Below are 23,148 nucleotides of genomic sequence, written 5' to 3' on the forward strand. Positions count from 1 at the left end.
GTCAATAACTCGTGAAATATTAATGCTAGCGAATAACTTTTATACAGAAATTGTAGATCTCGTCGTCCTCTACAAGAAAGGTCTGATGCAATTTTTCCGTATGTCCAACGGTTTGGGAGTTATTGGCCAAAAACGAAAATTTGGAAGAAATTGAAGGGGTACCCCTTGGAAAAATCTCGGAAAAATCGAAAATTTTTTTTTGTTGTTTATTATTAGCAATGTTCTTCCGACGTCTGATTTCTTTTTAAAAAATGCGTTTCTAAAGTGCATAAACTGTTGGGATTGACTGTATAGCCAATACATCCTTAAAATGTCGTTTGATTCGTCTCGATCTGAGTTCTGGTTCTGGAGATATTGTTGCATGAAGGCAAACATAATTTTTTCGACGCCGCTACTGTTTTCGTAAGCGACTCACGGACCTACCTTAATCCTTACCAACCGGTCTAGACAGTCAAATACTACGCGTAACTGGGTCACTGTGCCAGTAATACCGAGTCTAAACTTTAGAAGCCTGTATCTTCGGAATGGATTGAGATATCTGGATAAATCAAAAGCGATTTTGTCTTGACTTCCTCTGTCAATTAATACGATTTTCAATCAACAATTCAATGTCCTTGTATCAATAAATTTACGTCTTTTTAATACGTATAACTTCTTAGAGCTCAATAATGCTAAAATTAGCGATCAGTAGCTTCTGTTTGCAAATATGTTTACAATCGGGAATTTGAAGAATCCACGAATCGGAGAAATCGATCGAGGAACCCGAGTAACTGAATTGGTAAAATTTCTAGTCGACGGAAGTCGTAAACCGTCACGTGTCCTGTTTATTTACTCGTGCAGGTGCGAACGCGACGAGAAAACAAATTCTTAATTAAGGATTGCCCGTATCCCGGGGGTGTATAAAACAGGAGGCAAACACTATTTTCGCTTGGGATGCGGTAAAATTATTTCCTGCTGAATTTCAATCAGAGAACTCACGCCAAGATCAACCTTTTTCCGTGCTCTGCAAAACGTACAGATCTGTCTGTACAATAAACTGTTATGCAAAACCGTTCAAAAATTAAATTACCAGCGGCTGACCGATACAGCAACGTGACTGTCTTATCAGTTATCAGTAGTAGCCATCCGGTGGACGCACGACACGAGCCGACCGAATCGTAATGGAATTGATTTCAGACGTTATCGGTTATTCGAATCAGGAATAATCAACCGTTTCTGCAATATCCGCGGTTATTTGGTGCCCGGCATCCCGGCCCGGGAATATACTGTATGTATATAATGCGCAAATATTTACGGTCTATCCAATCATTAGCGACAACAAAATTTACTAAAAGCAGATGCACGTCGCTATGATACCCGGGCTTTGTAACCGATTCGATCGGCCAGTGATTATAACGACCGCAACCATCCGTTCCATCGTGCTAATGCGCGCGTGTACGATACCGCGAAAAATGCAAATATCGCGTCAGACGATTTCGAAAGAGTTCGCCCGGGCGCGCGCGCGCGCTCTCCCGTTGCTAATTAACTCCGTGGAATTTTACGAGCCCGGGCAACTCATTCGCAGCGTATAAATTATACATGCACACGCGCGGAATGCGAAATAATTTCGAGAGGAAATTAAGAAATATTTTTTGTTAAATAAGCCGTCGGTCGTTGCAGCGAATTATTTTTTTTTTGTTTTTTTAGGATAAGTCGAAGCGTTCCACAAGAGTAAATTATTATCGCCGGGAAAATGCAACGTGAAACGCTTATTCCTGCTCGCGGGCAATTGAACGTGTTTAATTCAGACGCAGCGTAATTCCCACAGGGCAAGAAAGGGATTATCGTTAAAAATTTCGTTTTTTGGGTAGCGAAGAAAAAATTTTTGTTCGCGAATTAAGTTTCATGGAGGACTGCGTTATTTCAGAACGCGGTACGATGAAATTCAATGGCAGTCGTCGGGCCGTGAAACTTTCATAACTGTTTGTGCTCATTTTAAATTCCAAATAAAATGCAGCGGTTTTTTTTTAGTAAGTTTGCTTAGTCCTAGTGAAATTTTACAAATTTCATCTTCTACATTTTCCGATGTCACAAATTCAATTTCTTCAGAGAAAAGAGGTGCGACAATTGAAAAACCTGAAAGTATCGTGTAGCATTAACGTAACCGGGAACACGGAAGTCATCTATTTAACAGCAAAAATATAATAACGATGTAATTGTCAATTCAGGATTTCGTCATTAATTTCAATCCCGCGTTACCTTTTATTATATACGACGTAATTAATGCGACGTAATTGTTTTATTATTGTGATCATTAAACTGATCATTATTCTTCTGGAAATAATGTATGTCAACAGTGCCTAATTGCGATGACTTCATAGGAAATTATTACACCACATGTCAGTATGCGTTCGGCCATGCATTGCGGCATGAATAGAATCGATATTCCCGTCCCATTGTATCGTATGCCATCCAGGAAGCTATTAAATGCTGACCACTTTGTTTAACTGACAATAGAGTATTTTTCTATCCAATTTCCTAAATGTTATCTCCACCATATATTGGAATGATCATCTAATTCGTCAATATATTAAAAATGACATTTGCAATGAACCGTCATTTCAGTAGAACAGGGAACAGTTACAAACAGTATTACGTTGGCTTATGTCAGTGCTTAATTGTGCAGTATTCTAACCAAGTTCCAGAACTTGTTGTTAGACAGCTGGATTACTTCAATGCAACAGAAATACAACTCTCTTGTATTGCATTACATATAATAAGCACTGTAAGCTACAATGAGATCAAGTATTCCAAGTTATCTCGATCAACATTAATTCAAACGAAATTCATAGTTGCTCAATGCAAATCATTCTGCATTCTAATATATTTTATAATTATTGATATCAAATATTACGTCACTCTAGCCAGTCTTATTATTTTATCTTCGAGATAGTTTCATATTCCGGATGAAAATTTTGAAAAATGAGCTGCATGTTTTCACGAGGCGAGGCATTATTCGGGGTTAGGGAAGGGGAGCGAATAGACAACGGGAGACAAAGTTCGTTGTTTCCAAAAGCATAGAGACGAGCCAAGAGGAACGGAAGTATGCGAAACACCAAGAGGTATATCCAGAGGCATGGAGGCTCTGGCTCGTGTGCAGACATAATGCCGGATGCTAAATGCTGCTCGCAAAAGCTCTAGCGCTGATGCACGAGCTCAGGAAATTTCTTCAAGAGCTGCCGCAATCGTAAAAGTCTCACCGGGAGTGGTTTCGCATACTTGCGTGTTAATTGCGTGAACAGATCCGCGCGCAAATCTGAAATAATTATTAAATAATTGCGAGGGCGCGTGGGAGACGGTTTAAAAATGGTTACACACAATTCTTATGTCGTTTTCTCGTGAATTAAAGGGATAGGCTGTTCACTCGTTATTGGAATAATGTATAAACGAGTCGGTAATTGAATCCAATTAGGTAACTTCCATTTGTTTAAACTTGCAAGTTGGATCATTTCGGTTAATCGAATAAAAAGTTACTAAGAGCCAAAGGCAATTTCGTTGTAGAATATCCGGACGTATACACGACTACATTGTTGGTTAACTGGTATTGCTCGTTCCACGTCCATCAAATCGAGTTAGCTTTTAAAGTTTGACGAAGTCGGCGTTACATTAAGAAACTACCGGTGAAACGGACTTTATTACTATAATAATACTTCGATTCTCGTCCCGACGCTTGCAACCAAGACGCGAATCAGAATTTGCATATTTGAGAACAAAATACCTGTGTTAACAGAAGTTCCAGAGGCATGTAAAAGTTTATGTAAAATTCCAGTTTTTATGTAGGACGTCAGAAGGCTATAAATAAGATCGCTCGAGTCGCAAGTACTTTCATTGTGAAACCAACCAAATTACTGACACGACATCGTTATGGAAAGCTGAAGCTTTTCACGAGGACGGCATAAAAACTTGGGCTCTTCAATTCCGAGCAGAATAAATTGTTAGTCCCCGAAGTTTCTTACGCGCTCTGACAATGGACGGGTCTAAGCAGCGGTTCTCGTCGAATTGGCAAGCGTATAAACAATACAAAGAGCGGAGGGGAAATTAATAAGTTAAATTCGAAGGACCGTCGTGTGTTTTGCGCGGATGACTATCGCTAAACGCGAATAAGTGATTGTTAAGAAAATCTTTAGCTTCGAAGCACTCCGAAGAAACTCCACTTAACTCATAATAGGTTGCGCGCTATTTTCCGGGAAAACAGCGAAGTTTAAATTTTTATAACTTCTGAAACTGCAATCTCCTGCCCTCTCCCCCGCCAATATTTAGTAAAATGAAGGTTTACCGAGAAGAAAACGATCGATGTGTCGTTAAATAAATACGAGCGAATTAAAAAGTAGCACGAGACAAGTGAAACGTCATGAAAGCATTATGGAACGTAAAAGTTTACACGTTCATTTTGTTTCTAGAAAAACAATTTTATTCACAACAAAAAAAAAAAATAAAAATGATAAAAGCTACGCGATTCAGGTTTCGTTTCAGAAAACGTTTTGAAACGCGATAGATTTTAGGAATTATTCTATCGGGATGAAATCCTTCGTTTCGACGCGCAAGTAAAATTAAGTTCGACTCTTGTAATTTTATTAAATCGTCATTAATTACTTGTTAACTAATTCCCGTGCTTCGCCGATGTTTAATTGACAATAGTTATTATGGTTATTCGGTTGGCGGGCTACAGTTGGTAGGAGTTAACCACTGAGGCCGACGGCAAACCGAATTTCCAAGTGGTCATTAATTTAAGCACTAACCATCAAGCACGCTGCTTAATCTCAGTGATTAAATGAAACCTATGCTTTCTGTACGGAACAGTTATCAGCAATACGATTTACATTTTATAAATACGTGTTCTCACTTCAGAGAACTATTTAACTATTAATTCAACGAAATATATTAGAAACCTTGGATTCGAGTGTCTGCATGTATCATGTGATAGAAAACATTCCCTTATCTCTGTAAAATTCTTCAATTTACTAGGAAAAGCAAGTAGGTCGAGGAAGTAGTCAGATTGCATTAAGTATGCACTTGTCAGACTCGACGTCAACTTCGCTGACGTAGCACCATTATTCTAAAATGCAGGACTTGTATGAAATTAAACAAGATTATTGAATTCAATTGCAATTTGAATTATTATCAGTACCAACAAAATGTCTTTATATTTTTTAATTAGTTAATGTATCTGCAAATACCGTCCAATATCTTGGAAATTAAATTGACGGGCAAAGGGAGACTATTCCTGGAGAAATAAAGGGCCCCAGTAGCATTTACTTCAAGTGAAATCACTTTGCTCAAAGCGTTCAGAACACTTTATCATGCAGCCACTTTCTTCTTCGCTTCTTCCTCGAGCGCACAGTTACGTGTAAGCGACGCACAGAGTCTCTCTAAAATGAGTGGCAGTAAAAAGTATTTGGTTTTTAAAAAAAAAAAAATATAAATTTTCTATTTTACGACAATTTAGTTTCGTTCCGAATTCCACCATATTCACTTTTTGTACATAAAAGAAAACTAATAACAGGAAATGTACGAGGAACGCAAACTTGTTAATTTAAAAACACGAATCGATAGTACAGTGGACAATGAAGAAACCGTGATAGCCGCTGCGATTCCGTACCGTCGATGAAACTTTATAAAAGCTCCGGTCCAGTCTCCGCTGGAGCTCAATATTTTCCCGTCAGCACATCTACAATGGCTTAACGATGAACGTTGGTAGCGAGGAAAAGTTCAATTCCGCGTGGCGTTTACGTTCGAACGAGGCCACTTCGCCGGAAGCGTTTCGGAACGCTTTATCACGTAGCCGCTTTCTTTCCCCGGGGTTGCTCGCGATGCACAATACGCCGTGAATAGGCGAGGCGCAACGCCCGACCACCCGCCACAGCCCGTTATAACAAATGCGACTTAACTAAGCGCAAAAGTGCGCCGCGTCCGCGAAAGCTTATTACCTAGGTGTTTACAATCGCGGCCGACGGAACTTACTTTCGCAATGCTCCCGCCGGTGCTTGATAGAGGTACACAGGTACGTACACTTTGGCAAACTTGACGCAGAAACTTCTCGGAACTTCTCGCCCGCCGCGCACCGGCCATACCGCGAGAACGATTTCAAACGAGGCTTGACGACCCACCCAATCTTATAATTAACCCATTTCGCCGCGAAGCTTTTAGCGTTCGGTCTTTCGGAGATTCACAAGTTGCGATTCCGGTAACGGCGGTGTCGTCGCCGGTAAAGCGGCTGCAATCGCCGCGAAACTTTCGTCGTTTCCCGGCGAACGAAACGGTTTTGAACGAACGATCGCGCGAGAGGATTATTCCTTGGATGAATCATCGTGCACATTCAGGATTAAGTATCACAATGACGTTATTGTAGAATAAGCGGTCCAGTATTTTTTCCATTCACCGACAGGTTAATGAATTATTAAAAACAACGGGGACCTACGTCGGAGTATATTGAATTATCTGATATTATTTATACGTCATATTATACACAAGGGGGTGGGCTCGCATTCAGATGGATGCGACGATCATGTAGGAGATGTTTATTCATTGACAAATTGAGGCAATTGCTCTCCCGCTTGATTTTCGGTATCTAGTTAATAATACGTAAGCAATTATACTCCCTATTGTTTATTAATGCCTATCACGTTACGATATATCGATTATTATCGCGATGCTTTATATTTCGGCACATGACTGTTCATTAGCGAATGTCAATATTTATTGAACCAAGCCAAGTGGAGAAACGCCGAGGTAATGCACACATTCGAAATGATCAAATAACACGTAAATATGCCTAATAAGAGTTCGCACGGCCCTGTATTAACATAATCAGTCGGCCTGATTAAAACTACTTCCGGAATCAGAATCTGCTTCCATTACACGCACACACGTGCGTAACGCACAGAACGCAATACGCTTGTTATTATTATAGCAGTGATGATATTTCAAGCTGTATTATAATTTTCATAGTTGCTACGAAAGAAAAGATTAACAGTCATAATTAAAGTTCATGCAATTTCGACAATATTTCTTCCACCGCGGCTCGTTCATTACTCCTCGTATTAAAATCTTACGTTTACTACCCAGGCCCCGTGTTCTGCCATAATTTATTGGACAATAAAAAGCCCATTAAATACTTGCCATCCACCAATCACAAGAGAATGTGAATACTTTTTAACTGTTTCAACAGCACCGACTACTAATATCAGTAACTAGGTCTGAAGCAATCGAATTCGGTAGAAGAAGCTACGGTTTAATCGTTCCTTTGACTCATCCTATTCCCATAAACGAATCCTTATTTCGCTTATTCGAAATCCGTCGAACCATTTCTCATTAAACGAGGTTGGAAAGAAATCTCGAACAAAGGTGATCCGACGGCCGATTCAAAGTTACGAGACTTTCTTCTCCCGGCAATTAAATACCTGAAATAGGTGCGATTTAATTAACGAGCCGAAGGGAACGCTCGTATTTGCCCGGTTGGAGCGCGGCGCGGCCAGTGGCATGGCATGGCACGGCGCCGCGCCTCACGCCGACTATTTCCACTTGCTCGGCCGGCAAAGTTTATTCCCGGCATCCCCCGGCAGATTTAAGGAACGTTTAACGCTAACGTTGTTCCACGACGCGTGTGTGTTACAGACTTCGGCATAACGACGGGACGGCAGGAGGTGCAGTCGCAGTTTCCCTGCGCCTTCGTTTACAACAGCAACGAGACGCGTAATGGCACGTTCGCTTCGCCGAATTATCCCGGCCTTTATCCGCGCAACACCGAGTGCCATTATTTCTTCAACGGCCAACCGAACGAACGGGTCCACCTGCATTTCCACTTCTTCGACGTCGAGGGTGTGATGCCGTAAGTTGTCACTTATTGTTCATTATTTAGACTAAGACCTTATCCATTTATAGAAAAATTATATGTGCATGTGAAGGATAAAAGAAATTTGAATTCGTGTATTTCATTCTTTAAATTAACATCGTAAATATAAAAATCCTGACTCAGTTTTATTGTTAATCAATTAAGTGGATATTTCTGTATTTTATAAAAGCAAATTTCATTTTCTAAGGATTTAATAAAATCAATAAGTGGAGGATATTACAAGCAGTACTGAGTCTGGATTCTCCCTGTGCATTGAACTAGATTCTAGAGAACCGAGTTTGGAAAAAGTTAATTATTAATTCAAATCTAACAAGAAATAACGTCGTAAGTTTTGAAAGAGGGCATGAAAAGAGTTATCCATCCGGAGAGTTAAGTACCGAGGTTATTCGTAGTATAAAAGATCCCCGCAGGTCCTGTAATACAAAAGAAAGAAACTACTATCTTTATAATAGTTTCAAAGAAAACAGCTTGTGGCTATTTAGACAAGAATCTCTGAATAATGTAGGAATTCAATTTTTTTACGACGTAAGGTATATTCTGTATTCAAAAGGGCAAAATAAAAGTGGGACGTATGAAACTGGAGCACGCTTTAAGAAGTAATTCTTTTTCAAGAATTTTACGACATCAGAGAGGAAGATAAATAAAAGTGACAATTGAGAAAATAATATTATCTTGGCTAAAGTGGAAATGAAGAGATATGGGCTATTATAGTTATACTTGTCCTGTCTCAGAATCTGATGTTATCGAACTCAACGAGACGAGGTGAGACAAAGTGAGCATCCTCGGCTAACTAGAAGTATACTAGAAGCGGATCGATAGACCAGGCACAGTTCGATTAGGCTTCTTGATGCAGTTCGACGGTCCACTAAATCAAACTGCGTCAAACAAAGTTTCGAACTACTTATAGCAGGAAGCGAGGATCCTGCGTTTGAACGGAGAGAATACTGATACCCCAAAGCGAAACTGAAAACACCAATGGACTCAGAAGGATTTACTTCACGCCGACCAATTAGCGAGGAAAGCTGATTAACAGCTGACATCGAACTCAGGAGGGAACTAGACTCGAGGGTGTAGTAATCCATCAAGCAATATTGTGACAAGCGAAATCGTAATAGTATTAGCCGGAGGGAGGGAAAAAAAAAGAGAAGAAGCTGGCCACGCGATAACCTAATTGGGTCGTGTTAAATCGCCATCAATAACCATGTTGTAACGGGGCCGGGTTGGTTCGTTCATTACTCGGAGCCGCTAATTAGTCCTGTTTTTCCGATTTCGGCCGAACTTTTGAACAATAACGCCGAGAGGAAGCACGAAGTAGGTCTCCTCCTGACTTCATCGATTCCTGCTTTGCTCCCTCTTCGGATACACGACCTGAATTTAATAATTCGAGGTCGACCGATATCAAGATCCTCCAAAGGACCACTTGCATCTGTTATTACAGGCAGCGCGCGCCTCCGTATAAGCGGAGAGTAACTCGAACATTGGGAGCGTTCCCCGAGTCCCTTTTTCACTGTTGGAGAACGCACGTGGGTTCGAGCGAGAGTTCAATTAAAGGAAGCGCAACGCGATCTTCGATGCATTCGTTCTTTCGGTTTCTGTATCTAGGAAGGGTAAGATACATTCGAAGCCGTAAATCCGGGCACGGGTAAACAGTTCGGAATATATGTCTGGAAACGTGAGAACCGAATGATGATCTATCACGAGAATTGCCACTTATGTCATCGGTGAAAGGAGCGGAGCCGCTCGCGATATATATCTCCGCTGTCCGTGATAATAGCGCCATCGCTCACGTATCAATATTTCTTACGAGCGCTATATATTATTTACCTAGGAGTGAATGCATTCCCTCGCGAAGGAGAGCGAGCGTAAATCGTCGTTATCAATGCCATTTATTCGGACCGCGGCGATCGCGGAGCTGTTCTTTCGCCTTTAATTACAGGACGCGTGGCTTCGTATTTCGCCGGGTGGTGGTTCTTCGTAGCGTTTCTGATATTTCCGCGGCCGCAATTGCTGGCCCGCGGTTTGACTTGACGTTCCGCTTCCACTCCGGCACGATGCACCGGTTGCACGCTGCCATTAAAGTTATTTTCGCTCGGTGGAATGGAACAAAAACTTCGAACTTGGCACATCGACGACGGACACATCTGCGCCCGTGTGTGTGGCCTCGAGTCGCGCAGAAATAAAGTGTTATTTCTGACGGCCCCCGTACCCGAGCTTTTAATCACGGGTTACGTAATCGGGAATCCGTTGACTCTGGCCGAGGCAACTGGAGAGAAAATATTTATGGAGCGCGAGGGTCTGTCGGAAAATCTCCCGCGGAACGGAATAATATCCGATGGATATTCCGATTGCGAAGGGATTCGGGAGCAGTGAACGTAGCGAAGAGAACGCGTTTTACACGCACTGGAATTATGCGCGGGAATAGCCAAGATTGAATTACTTATGGAATTGCCGACGCGACGACGGGGGGCCCGCGCGAGCTACGGGGAGCAATTTATGAGCAACGCGCGCTACGTCGCCCCCGAGAAAAATCATTCGAATCTACTCGATATGCGCCGCGAAAGGTGAATATTTCAACAGCGTCGCTTGCTTACTTCCTCGCCTGCTCGCTCGCCGTCGTCGTCGACCATGTATATCAATTTACCAGTGATTGCGTAACGTATGACCTGACCGAAAATATAAATTTACCGAACCGGGCGACAAACTTAGGACACTACTGAATAATACATCCGCAATTGTATTTTATACATTGTAGAAGCGCGTCGCGGTTTTACGCGGCGGACTTGTCATCCCCGCTGAAATAGGCGATATCATAAACATTTATGAGGTTTCTAAATCTGTGCGCTTGTCTGCCGGCCAGCGACAAAGAAGGGAATATTTCTTCGCGACACATATGTACCGTTCGATGAATAAATTAATATTTATGCAACCTGCTCTGTATACTTACGATACCTGTAATGCAATAAAACCGACGTGTCCTATGATAATGGAACATGACAGTATCATTGCATGAACGATTTTAATAACGACGATTGTGCTGATAGATGCGGATTAAACCTGAAGCATGTTAATCAGTCCAACGTCTCGCGTAAAATTAAATGTAAATACTTTATTTAAATACATTATGAATACAGACGTGCTCGTTATTAAAAATCTCCAGCTGACAAACCGTATGGTATTATCAGCGGGCTGGACTTTCGTAATAAAGGATATCGAGAAGTGTGTAAACTTTCATTTAGCATTGTACCCACGTATTCCATATAATTCTATACAAGTCCGCAGATATCGATGCTCTCGAGAATCCCTTCACTTAAGAGCATAATAATTTCTGCAGCGTTATCTATATACGTATATACGTATAATTATATGCAATCGTAAATCATTAACCGATTCAGAACTGTTTTTAATATGCACGACCATTCGACAATCGTAATTGTGTTTTTACAATGGACGATTGACCATTTATTTTTCAGATGCGAGGCGGTGTCTGCGAGCGACTTCGTCGAATTTTCCAATTATATGTCCAGGGACCGGAAGTACTCGAGGCATTGCGGGCAACAAAAGGAATTCGACGTCGAGAGCGATAGAAAGTTCTTTCGCGTAACCTTTAAGAGCAACGAGAGATACGACGCAACGGGATTCAACGCGAGCTACGTGTTTGTGGACGAGGAAGGAAATTATACGACAAAGCCGCCGACGAGTAACGCGACAACGTTAAAAGGTAAAACTAAACACGGCTTTTTTTTCTCGGCGACTAACTTTCGTACACGAAATTTTTACACGCCACCTCGACCCCCGCCCCCGCCCGTTTCTTCACGCCTCGGGTTAATTTCCGCCCGGCGACAAGCTAATTAAAATAGAATTTCTAAAAAATACTAATGCGATACCGCTGATTGTACAAAAGGAAATTCAAATACGTTGTTGTTTAATGTAGGCGCACGCGATATTATTTTGCATAAATAAAACGCATATAATTACGCGCGCGCGAGCGCTGCAATCGCATATTTTTTATTTCCGGGGGGAAGGAGAGGGGAAATGTTGTTTCAATATTATACGTACAACCACGTACGCGTGGCGACGACCGAGATGTTGATGCATTCAGCGAGTACGCGACGCGACATTTAAAATAATGGAATTCACGTGCGCTACAGTTATTTTTACATTCGCGTAATTATGCGAGGATGCAAACAAATTGAGAAATAATACAAATAATTACTGCCGCGATCCTACGTTTTACATAAAAATAGCATGACGAATTAAATCGGATTTGTTTCATAAAGTAAAATGCACACCTGTCCTGTGGAAAATTTAATTGATTTCAAACGTATTGGGAAAGTTTACGCAGCACAAGCGTACGTAGTAAGTAAATGTAATGCGGGATATTAAACAATTTTTTACTGGGAGACTTCCGTTCGTTTTGAGGTCAGAACGTGCTCCAAACTTTTCGAGCAGCGAGATACGTATTCTAATGAAAGAATCGATTCGGTGCAGCTGATACGAGACCTTAGAAACGCGATACGAAGTTAGTGACGCTCACGAAACCGTAGTTTGCAATGCAAACATCCCGTTATGATTTCCCGTGCAGCGCGTGTGCGTTTTAATATTCCCGCACGCGCGCCCTACGAAAGGAGGCTAAAACCGTAGAAAAGTCCGGATACATTTCTCTCGCACATACGCGAAACGAAAGGTCAGCACGGCTTAACAAAAAAAAGTCAAAACCCCCGCTCACGGGTCCGAGAGTTCACCGGTTTATCGCGCACAATCCCATGAATAATCGACAGTTTACATCTGAAAAAAGCGGAAGCACGCGTCGGTGTAAAAAAGATTATACACGATTTATAAGAGGATTTGCGATAGACGAACGCGCCTAGCTACCGGCTACGCCCTGCAGATATTGATAGAGGAAATCGAATTTTTGTGTACCTACGCCCATTATTAAATCACTCGAGGAGGACGGATTCGTTTGCTTTAATCGTACGTAGATCGAACGAATCAAGAGAGTGTGAGATTTGCGTGCGAACTGGAAAACGGATAATGGGATCTGCCTAACACGCTTCCCGCCGTACCCGCGAGGGTCTTGTAATTTTAAGCGCGGCCGTCGTCGTCGGGGCGTATACCTAAACGTGGATATGAATAAAGCGCGGAAGGGTTAGTGAATCACGAATTAAGCTCCGCGAAAGTTATACAAATATAACCAGGACACATATAGCCCGTATATAGCGTTCGAATTTCCCCATCGCGTTTACCTCCGTTGTTAATGTACAGCCTTTGGGAAAAAAAAGTTTCCCGTCGTATAGAACCAGTTGTTTATTTAATTCACGAATAAAAAGAGGAACAATTCCCCATTCATTTTATAGCCCGTGTCGAAAGTCGTGTGGAGAGTTTCTATAGAAATAAAATACAATACGAATACGGTGAACGGTGACGGGAGAGACGACAGAAATTACATATAATACTGTGATAATATTTTAGCGCAAACAGTGAATATCAATGGAACAAAAGTTCCTGGGCGAAAGAAGCGTTTATATTCGGCACACGTACTGCGAGTGCGGTGAAATTTTTATTTTAAAACGCTTCCTTTGCGAGCCGTCACAAAAGAGGCTACCTTCTTTCGTTTTCATGATATTACGTGTACACCGTATCCTTTGGTTGATAACACGGTGAAACAAACAGGGGAGGAGAGGAAAAGATAGCGGGACGTACGCGGGCTCGTTGTTCCTTTTTCTAAATTCAGACGCAATGTAAAGCGTGGAATACAAACCAATCGTAAAAACAAGAATCAAGTTTCCGGAATATAAAGGGAAAGCCGAACAAACTCCCGGAAACCTTTGAGACGACATATGCTAAATTGCCAGATGTCTTATTTTTCTACCATTCGCGCAGACGTACTAAGGGTTCACCTGTATTATTCATATTTAAGAAAAGTAGGAACGAACATGACACGCGTGTCTCTTATATTTACAATTTACAAAACTCTTGTCATTTACAATTCCATCTTTGCCAGACGGTGGGAGCGAGAAAATTCGTTTTAGGATTCGCCGGTATAATTAATGAATTAATTAACAGGCATCGATTATCGCGCACAATTCAAAATTCCATCGCGTTTCATAGTGCGAATAAATTGGCGAACAAATTAATTCCATGGGAAAAAATCGAGACAGGTGGGTAGGAGTCGGTTTCAATTGAAACCCGTGAGAATTAAATGGCATCGAAATTATACCGTAACAGGATTGCGATATAATCTTCGAAATCGTCCTTGCGAGAAAACTAATTACATTTGCATGTAAAAAAAACGGTGGTAAATTAAAAATCGGAGAATATGAGGGAGATCAACAAGTCGTCTTGACGATCGGGAAATGATCGAGCGACCGAAACAGAAATAGAATAATTAATAACGTGTCAGCGCGGTGACCGTAATGGCGTATTCGATCAAAAGCTCGCGTTTATATCGGTACGTATACGCTGTTATTATTAATTGAATGAATTTAATTTATCTAATGACATATTAAATGCGAAACGTTACGCTCACTGCATCTATGGCGTGCGTCTAATGAAAGCGGAAGTTCATGCTGCTAACTTTGGCATTAATGCAAACTGAATCAGCCTGCCCCGTTACGAAAATTCTCCTTGTTACGAGCTACCGTGTCCGCGGAAAATAATATTCCTCCATTGATATTAAAATGCCGCTTAATTCGCGACATTCACCGAAATCCCGTAATTTCTCTCCGTTCACCGTCGTTACTCGATTCTTGTTGTTTATCGGCACGCCGCCGCCGTAATTTTGCGAATTCAATCCCTCAAAAACTTTTAATGAGCGGGACCGAACCCGCGAATACAATATTCGTGTAACGACGTCCGCGAAGAGTTGAAACGAAAGAACTTAGTAGGCCCGTGAACCGGGTCGATGCATTTAATTGCGAGCCATGCAAGTTTGTAAATTGCCGATAGAAGCTGGTTTGAGCAGACTAAACGGTTTGAAAAATAAAAATCCGATGAGATAAACGAGTCAATAAGAATCGTCGGAAAAAAATAGTCGCAAAAGAAATTGGACGGTAAATTAAAAGGAAAATTGCATGGATGTAGGCGAACGAGTAGCAGTGGTGCGTGGATATAGAAGAGAAACAGTACAATTGGCTAGCATCGGCCCGCGCAATTTAGTCGATCATGAAAGTAATTAATGCGTTCGACTCGATTTTCCTCGTACGGACTCTGACTGCTAATGGAACTAACCGAAGAACCGGAGAGAGAGACAAACGAAAATTAAAAGAAGAAACAGTGGGAAAGCGGATCCGGCGAAACTGAACCGAGTCAATTATCATGCGCCTCGTATACTCGTGGGAGAGACTGATAAAATTGAATCCGACGAGCATTGTTTTTGAAACAAACTGTAAATAGAACACGGGCGCGGCGTATTTATATAGCCATTGATGCCGGATAGGATTCTCTTGGAATCCGTGCGTCCCACCGTTTTCGCAAGACGACGAATTTCAGGCGGGGAGGTTCGATATTCCTGATTACATCATTGGTCTTTAATATTTACCGCGAGCGGGAAATTGCGCAACGGTCCCGATTCATTATGAAACAGAAGTCGTTGCTCGTTTCGTACTCCCGGCAATTTTTTCCTCCCGGCTCTTCTTTTTCCTCTCGGGCGTGCCTTCGAACGCAATTACTCTGAAGGCGTACGTTCAAGCTCTGGCAGAGGATTTTTCCCAATGTCTGTATTACAACGAAAATCCCGGCAGCTCGTTTGCGATGCAAATTAACGACGGCCGGAATGTTGCGTTCCCTTCCCCGTTACCCGCGAAACTGTATCGCGTTATGCGTCGTTTCAGGCGGCCTAAGTCTACTTACGGCGTGTGCGGGGACTCGTAGAAATGACTGGGGTGGAAATTGGAACGGGGAGTCATTGCTCCCGGACGAAAAATTAATTACAATCGATTACGAGGAGCTTAATTGTTCCATAGAATAACAATGGAATTATGTCGTTTCGAGCTTAAGAATTGCTCGCATTGTATAGCATTTACAAAAACCTGACAGCGGCTGATAAGATCTTAAGCGCTGTTCTTGATTAAGTACGATTTTAATTACGAAACTGGGGGAAAGGAATTTAATTTATTTACCTTGACGTACTATTTTTCTTCCTTATCCAGTGACATACAATTACTACTTCTTGATATCTCTTACAATGCATTGTGTCCGTATGTTAAGGGACTGAATGTTTTTCTAGCAGCCGGATTTATTTGCGTCTCTTGTTCGACAGTTACTCTCTATAATTTCGGTTAATTATCTATAGAAAATAATTATTCATCACGCAGGAAACGTGACGTTAAATAAATCAGTAACAAGCGCGGCCTAGTTACATGACACGATGGCGAGGGTGTAACGCTTAAATTATTCTGGGGACGAATTTTGTGCACGAAGGGTGAATAACCAAATTATAAAGTAATCAATTACGAGCCGCGCAATAATGTTTTCTGTGCCAAAAGGTTGGAAAAAAAAGTGCCGGGATGGCGAAAAATAAATGCGAGGAGAGTGTCATCCGTCCGCGCGTAAATCGTCAGGATCACGAATTGGCCACGCGCCATTATTCTCGCATAGATCATTTCGGGAATTATTTTTAAATGGATTCGCGCCGAACAATTATATGGAAAGTATTTTCCAGCTCGTATCTCGGTCGTTCTCGCTAAACGGGTATTTCGCGGGAAGACTTGAGGGGAAGCGGACGCCGCATGGTCGCGGCAGTTATTTGCTTTATCGCGAACGCCTGTTATCGCTTCGCGTCGTCGTGCATCCGTTCTTTCTTAACGTTGTCTACATGACCCTCCTCTGGGGCGATATAAAGAGATTTTTAAAAGCTTGTTACCTCGATCGTGTCAAGGTGTAATCACCGGGTCTGCTCGGTTCACTTGTTTTTTGTTAAAGGTGCAACGATCACGGTGCTGGCGATGCTGCTGTTCACGAGCCCCTTTCTCCTCGGCCGAGTTCCGCTTTAATCACGATCGGTAACTACTTGGACGAGTCTGGGCTCAATTTACAACGAAACTACATATAACTTCGAGGACAGGAACCATCGAAAATCCTCTATTATGTATGGAGCGCCAAGGAAAGCGTGCGGTCTACATCGTTTCATCGCGCCGATGAAAATTGCCGAGGGCACACCACCAGAGTCGATCCGCGTAGATGATATATAGATTATATATACATATACACGATGATACGTTCTTACACGCACAACACACACATACACACACACATACACAAACACATAAACACACACAAGCGAGCGCGCGACATCATGATTCATTTATTAGATCTGTGTCACCGCACTAATCCGACGACCGATCATTCTCCATCATTTTACTACGACCATCACGGAGAAAAGTATTGGCAATAAAAGGAAAAGGATGTTCGATGTTACGCAGGGGGAAGACTCGTGATGAGAGAACGCAATGAGCTATGAACCTTCAGGAATGTGTGCAGAATGATGAGTGGTAGGCAGTGTTTTATTTCTTCTATTTTCTTTTTTACGTCCTTTCCTTAGAAAACTTTTGCTGTAAAAACGTTTTAACATGTTGACCCCAATAGGCTTGCTCAATGATGTTCCAATGATTTATAATGTGTACAATGAAAAGTAAAAGTTTTCTCGATTATTTAGAAGCTTTAACGATTAGTTATAAGGGTCCCTTATTATCGTAATCGATTACTTGCTTCAATCGTTCCGACGTATTTCAATAGCGAAAGGCTCGTGTGTTACTTATCGCCATGCTGTATGCACACGCTGAATATTTCATAACGTTTTAACTTTGTAACCGCGTTACCCGTTAGTACACTTAACGAGCACGTAACACGAGGAAAGAATATTACGAGAGTTGTATAAACAGGTGGTAATAAGTCTATAATTTGTTGGTAGCATGAACGTACCCAAAAGTGCTGAATTGTTAATGTTTTTCTCCTCGTACGGAAACGAATTTATTAAATCGCTGTAAAGATGAAGAAAAACTATCTGTCCGAAGAAATTCACTCGAAAGTCATAGTGAAACAAGAGTATATCGCCTTCCTAAGTACACTACGAACGTATTTATTATTACATCCTCTATATGACTGTGATGTTTCCATTCCTTCTTACCGATTAGTTTTATTAGAGAACGAATACAAGTCTGATCTATTCGCGAGAGGAATAGTGATTCGTGACGCGAACAATAGTTGGCCTGAACGGTTACGAATTACGTGTCACGCGAAATCAGCCAGGGAAATGACGAGAAAAATACCGAACGCGATACGAATTCCGCGAGCCAAGCGAGGTAAAACTATTTGAAGGAAGTATATGCATGTGTTCGATTACTGAGACGAGTAACGTTAATGATTATTGAATCGAAGGGTTGGATACTAAAGAGAGTTTAAAGAATCAGCAATGACATTAATGATTGATCAGGAGAAATTGTTGCTATGCTGGTTGTCGTAAAAATAGTTTGAAATGATTTTCTGAATCCGATATAGAAATAATCAAGAAGCGATAGATTTGTTTCTTTCTTCATAGTTATTTTCTTACATCAACTAATTGCTCGGAAATGCATATAAATAGTTTTACGTAGCATAGCTGTCGAGACACAATGTGTATATCTGTATTTTTTTATGAATTTAGATAACTCTTTAAACTATGACCGTAGTCACACTCGCACGAACAGTAATAATATTTTCCGTCGGTCTTTATCATTTCTCTCGCCGCTTGACTTTCTCCAATTTCCGATCTTCACTTGGTACGCAAGCTACGTTCGAACTGGCAGCGAGCGACACACTTGGACAATGATTAAATAACTCTGTAACGAGCAACATTATCAGCCGAAACAAGACGGAACGGGAGACGTACAGGCAGCCGCGGTTTTAATGAAAAGAAAACAGCGTTGAAAAGTTGCGGTTGATAAGGTTTGATGAGGTAAAACGCGATACACACCGAACTTTTGTGTTCAAACTTCTCCACTTAAAGTGCAATCAATAAGGATCAATGTTTAACGATCAATGCGGCCAGTATAACGGAGGGTGGTATCGGCGAAATGTATCGGTACGTCGCCACACGCCATGCCGATGCAGAAAGTCATTAACGTCAAAGTTAACGATAGTTCGCCGGAACTTTATCGCACAAAGGTTCGCCCCCTTTTCCCGAAAAACTATTTCACCGGCCGAACTGTAAGTAAGCTATAAGCCAGACCCACTTTTCCGAGCTTATCGCGGCGCGGGGGGGGGGATCATAGTCAGCGGCAGGAACGGGGTGTGGCTTTAACAATTATTATGGCAATCGTCAATCGAGTACGTGTCACGTGCATCGTGTAACCAAAATGAACGACCACTCGACGACGTTCGAACGTCGAAAGGGGATGATTGAATCGAATCGGACTCTCACGGATTCGATGTCAAACGTATGTATCCCGGCGGTACATAAAGATAAGTAGCAATACTGTCATTGTGTATGTTAGACACTACTGTGAGTATTTTTTAATAGGTTTATAATACGTTAACTACTTCTCCCGAGTTTCTAGTTGATTTGTAAGCGAGCGATGACGAAACGAGAGAGAGAGGGTGAGATGTGTGTGACTGTGGTATTAACGATTTGAACGTCTGTTCTGCGCGCGTGAGTAAAAGGGTGGACTGTACGATATTATACGAACAGTTGTCACTTCCGTTCATTGTTATTTATACGTTGTCTATTGAGAGGTAAGGATGGACAGATGACTATTAGGAAGTTGTACACCCGAATTGGCACTATCAGCAAGATATCCGCATGTAATTACCACGTGTTGTAAATGCTGTTACATTTAATCGATTTCGAGTTGCTGTCGTCTATATTATATCGGCATGCGCCGCGCACGTACGGATAAGCCCGGTACGTGACGTATTCAAATTGAAAAATGATAAGTCGTGACCGATCGGTGATCCGAAACGGAGTTTACTAATTTTTTTTCCGTTCCGTTGCACACCCTATTCCGCATATCTCCATTGATTTCAGGTGTAAGTAGACGAGTCACATTCGTTGCGGCCGAAGCCTTGATTAAAAACGAGATTTGTCGATCGTGTTTAGGATCTTAACGCCAAGAAAAATTCGATATACGTATGCGCTTCTAAAACGTAGACGAGATAAACGATACTGTTTGCGTTCCGTTTTGATTTGTCGCGATGAGAACAGAAGACGCCCGAGTTGAGTTCACAAAGGAGATATAGACGTAATACTTGTATGCATTTAAGAAGGACGGTGTTATGTGTACAAGGACGAACTTAACTAGTCGAATAGTTATTATTTAAAGAAAGAAAAAAAAAAAATAATGAAGGAAAAAAGTAACTTCAACCTCTTGCGATCTACGACTCAACCGAGCGCTCCGTAATTAGGCAGGAAGTTCAGGGGCGACCTAGCAGTAAGTTCCTGAGTCCAAAGAAACAAAAGAGAAATAAAACGAAAAAATAAATAAAAATAAATAAAACTTTTATCCTTACACGCCGCATATTAACTGGGACCTGTGTGAGTTATCAAAGTTGCGCCTGGGGCGCCTCGAAACTTTGTCCTGCGGTTAAAAACTGTTCAAAAACGCATCGTAGTCGTGCTCCGGACAAAGCGCGATCATTGATCGGAGCATCGACTATGGTATCCGCTGCCGGCGGATGTATTTTCTTATTCTGTTTTGAGGCTCTTGCCGAAACATCTCACGCATAAGTTACTGAACTGTAATGCAATCATCGTTACTGTCCTAATAAACCTTAACATATGGATCTGTATTTGTCCGATGCTTTATTCATAGCGACGAACCGATTCCAAGAACGTCGAACAGAAATTAATTCAAGGTAAGTGCTTAACATTTTTTTTACATAAAAATTCGCATCGGAACTGATTAAGCGAATCGTAAAACTGACACGCTCGGCAGTTTTATTATCCGTTAGTAATACAGACGGACTTCGTTCACGGCCAAATTTATTTCCGATGAAGCGTGTTTCATTTGCTTCTCACGCTGTATGTGTGTCCCGCTATCTTATGATCCATTCCATAAAACGAATTGAATATCTGCATGGTTCGAGGTACGTGGATGCGAATATCGTATTGGCGAAAGTTCGCGAGAGAACGACGTTACTCGGCCTGGCCATCGAACGTTGGCCGTTTCTATCGATAACGCCGTCCAACCAGAATATCAAATAGATGGGAACTTCCTGATACTCGTAGAACCGCTTTGTGGATTTACCGCTAAAACCTGTTCGTCAATTTCGCAACCCACATTACTCGGTCTTTTTCTATAGTCCCGCGCTCGGTTTTGCCCGAAGGTATAAGGCTGCCATACCAGGTAAATCGTTGGTGAAATTCCTCGGCGCGCAGCGTTCGCGGGATCGTTAACCAAGAGAAGATCCACCGCTTCAGCTCTTAAAGAGCTGTGAAATGAGAATGCCCGCCTCGCGTCGTCGTAGACGTCTGAGTAGAATTGTTTGAGATAATTATCTAGAGCAATTAGAACACGGACGGACGTCAGCGGAAACGACGTGGCGCGTTGCCACCGCAGCATGCGAGCGTCCGTGCGGCAGTGAAACCTCACTGAATTTGAACGTAATTATTTTTTTACACGGAAGATGTGACCGTAAAGAACCAATTTGGTTACGCGAGTCAGTTCGTGAAAGGTTCACGTAAAACCGCCGGGCAATTAACAAAAACATAGTACTTTGTGAAAGAAATATTCTGTTAATATTGAGAGAATATCATTAAGGCAGTCATTCGTTTTACTATTCAACCTTCATTCGAGATTTTATTCAGCTATTTCGCGAATCAATACTTCGTCCAAAATTCGCAATATTTGACGAAATCTGTCTGCGTTGTCAAACTTTAATGTTTAATATTCTGGTTCGCTACGTCTAAATGAAATGCATCAGATTTCATGAGGTCTTCTCTGCGACTAATGCGCGTTGATTTACTGCAGGACATGAATTGCATTCTTGATGCGCTTCCTAGTAATTCGGTCTTGACGAAAGTAAGGTGTAAACCAGTGGAAAAGAAGACTTAATGTATTTCATTATGCAATTTTCTTAGTAACCTCGACTTTTCGTGGAGCGTGAATGAAAATTTAATAATAGGACAAGAAATATTTATGCTACAGTGAATAGAATAATTAATTATTACAAAACTCACGATTAAACTTGCTACAAATAATAAAAGAGAATTATAATTCGTTTTTAAAATAAATGTGAGATAGTAAAACGTATGGAATATTCTGTTCCTCGAATTTTTATCAAACAGGACTTATCTGCGCTATCACATTTTATCAGATAATTCACGATTTACGAAATTTTTTATTGATCATAGAGAGAAGGGTTTTGGCAGTGCCAATATCGTCACGTTTTATCGGGCCAATTATTTAAACGTGTAGTGGCACACTACGGTAAGCGCTGGTACTTCGATATCGTGATATCCAGTATCCACCGCACGTGTATTACAGGTGTTTACCAGCGATTTGAACCTTATCATATCGTCTGTCGCTCATGATATCGTTCGAGTAGAACGATATTATTGAACGCCTTCACCTTATGGACTTCTGTGTCTCACGTTCGATTGCCATACCAATACGAAACAAGGCTGTCTCGAGGATCCTCAATTTATGAATAATTCTGGATTAAACGTAAATTTTATGGAAGCGAGGGAGAAATGAAGAAGTCAAGTCCGACAGTCTTCGCGCGTGGCTGGACGCATGGGGATGATAAATCTGATTTTGTTTGAATGCGTTTGCTGACGATATTCTATATCTACTGAAATCACGTCGAAGTGGAGGCCGGTATTCAGAATCGTTGCTTATTTTTAAGACCGTCTTAAACATTTGCTATTCGTATTTATCTCATGTTTCCAATCCCTGTCTTGTACAGGGATGACCCTGTCATCCAGGAAACAGGGACTTGAGCAAATGCTTAAGGCGATCTTATAAGTAACGACTCTGAATACTGGCCCATGAACCCGGGGGTCGAGGAAGCTGAACGGTATTCAAATATTGGCGGGTGTTGCCCGATCACAGCCGAGGCTGGTCGATCCATTCCGAGCCAGAAATTTCGAGTACCCGTTAAAGAATGATGGTCATGGTCGCGGCCTTATAAGCAAATCTGTCTATCTCGTTCCTCTCCAAGGATTCTACGAATCACATGGTTAATCGATGGAAACCGAAATCATTGATTAATCAATCGCACATGAATCGATGTGCGCTTGCCTGCCAGCGTCGCGACGCCGATTGTTAGCGCCGATACGCTATCAG

At 41.7% G+C, this 23,148-nt stretch overlaps 1 protein-coding gene across 3 annotated transcripts in view; it reads left to right on the plus strand.

Annotated features, from left to right (window-relative positions):
* Nucleotides 1-20,650, plus strand: part of Sol1 (CUB domain-containing protein Sol1) — a 326,068-nt gene extending 305,418 nt beyond the window's left edge. For all 3 annotated transcript variants that reach the window (XM_026812599.1, XM_018022676.2, XM_026812600.1), the window contains 3 exons: nt 7,654-7,867; nt 11,362-11,609; nt 16,811-20,650. In XM_026812599.1, the coding sequence (XP_026668400.1) occupies nt 7,654-7,867; nt 11,362-11,609; nt 16,811-16,881 (533 nt within the window). In that variant the 3' untranslated portion in view covers nt 16,882-20,650. The remainder of the gene's footprint in view (nt 1-7,653; nt 7,868-11,361; nt 11,610-16,810) is intronic.
* The last annotated feature ends 2,498 nt before the right edge of the window (nt 20,651-23,148 follow it).

This window comes from Ceratina calcarata, unplaced genomic scaffold (genome assembly GCF_001652005.2).
Source record: "Ceratina calcarata isolate Rehan_Ccalc_2016 unplaced genomic scaffold, ASM165200v1 scaffold291.2, whole genome shotgun sequence".
Lineage (NCBI taxonomy): Eukaryota > Metazoa > Arthropoda > Insecta > Hymenoptera > Apidae > Ceratina > Ceratina calcarata.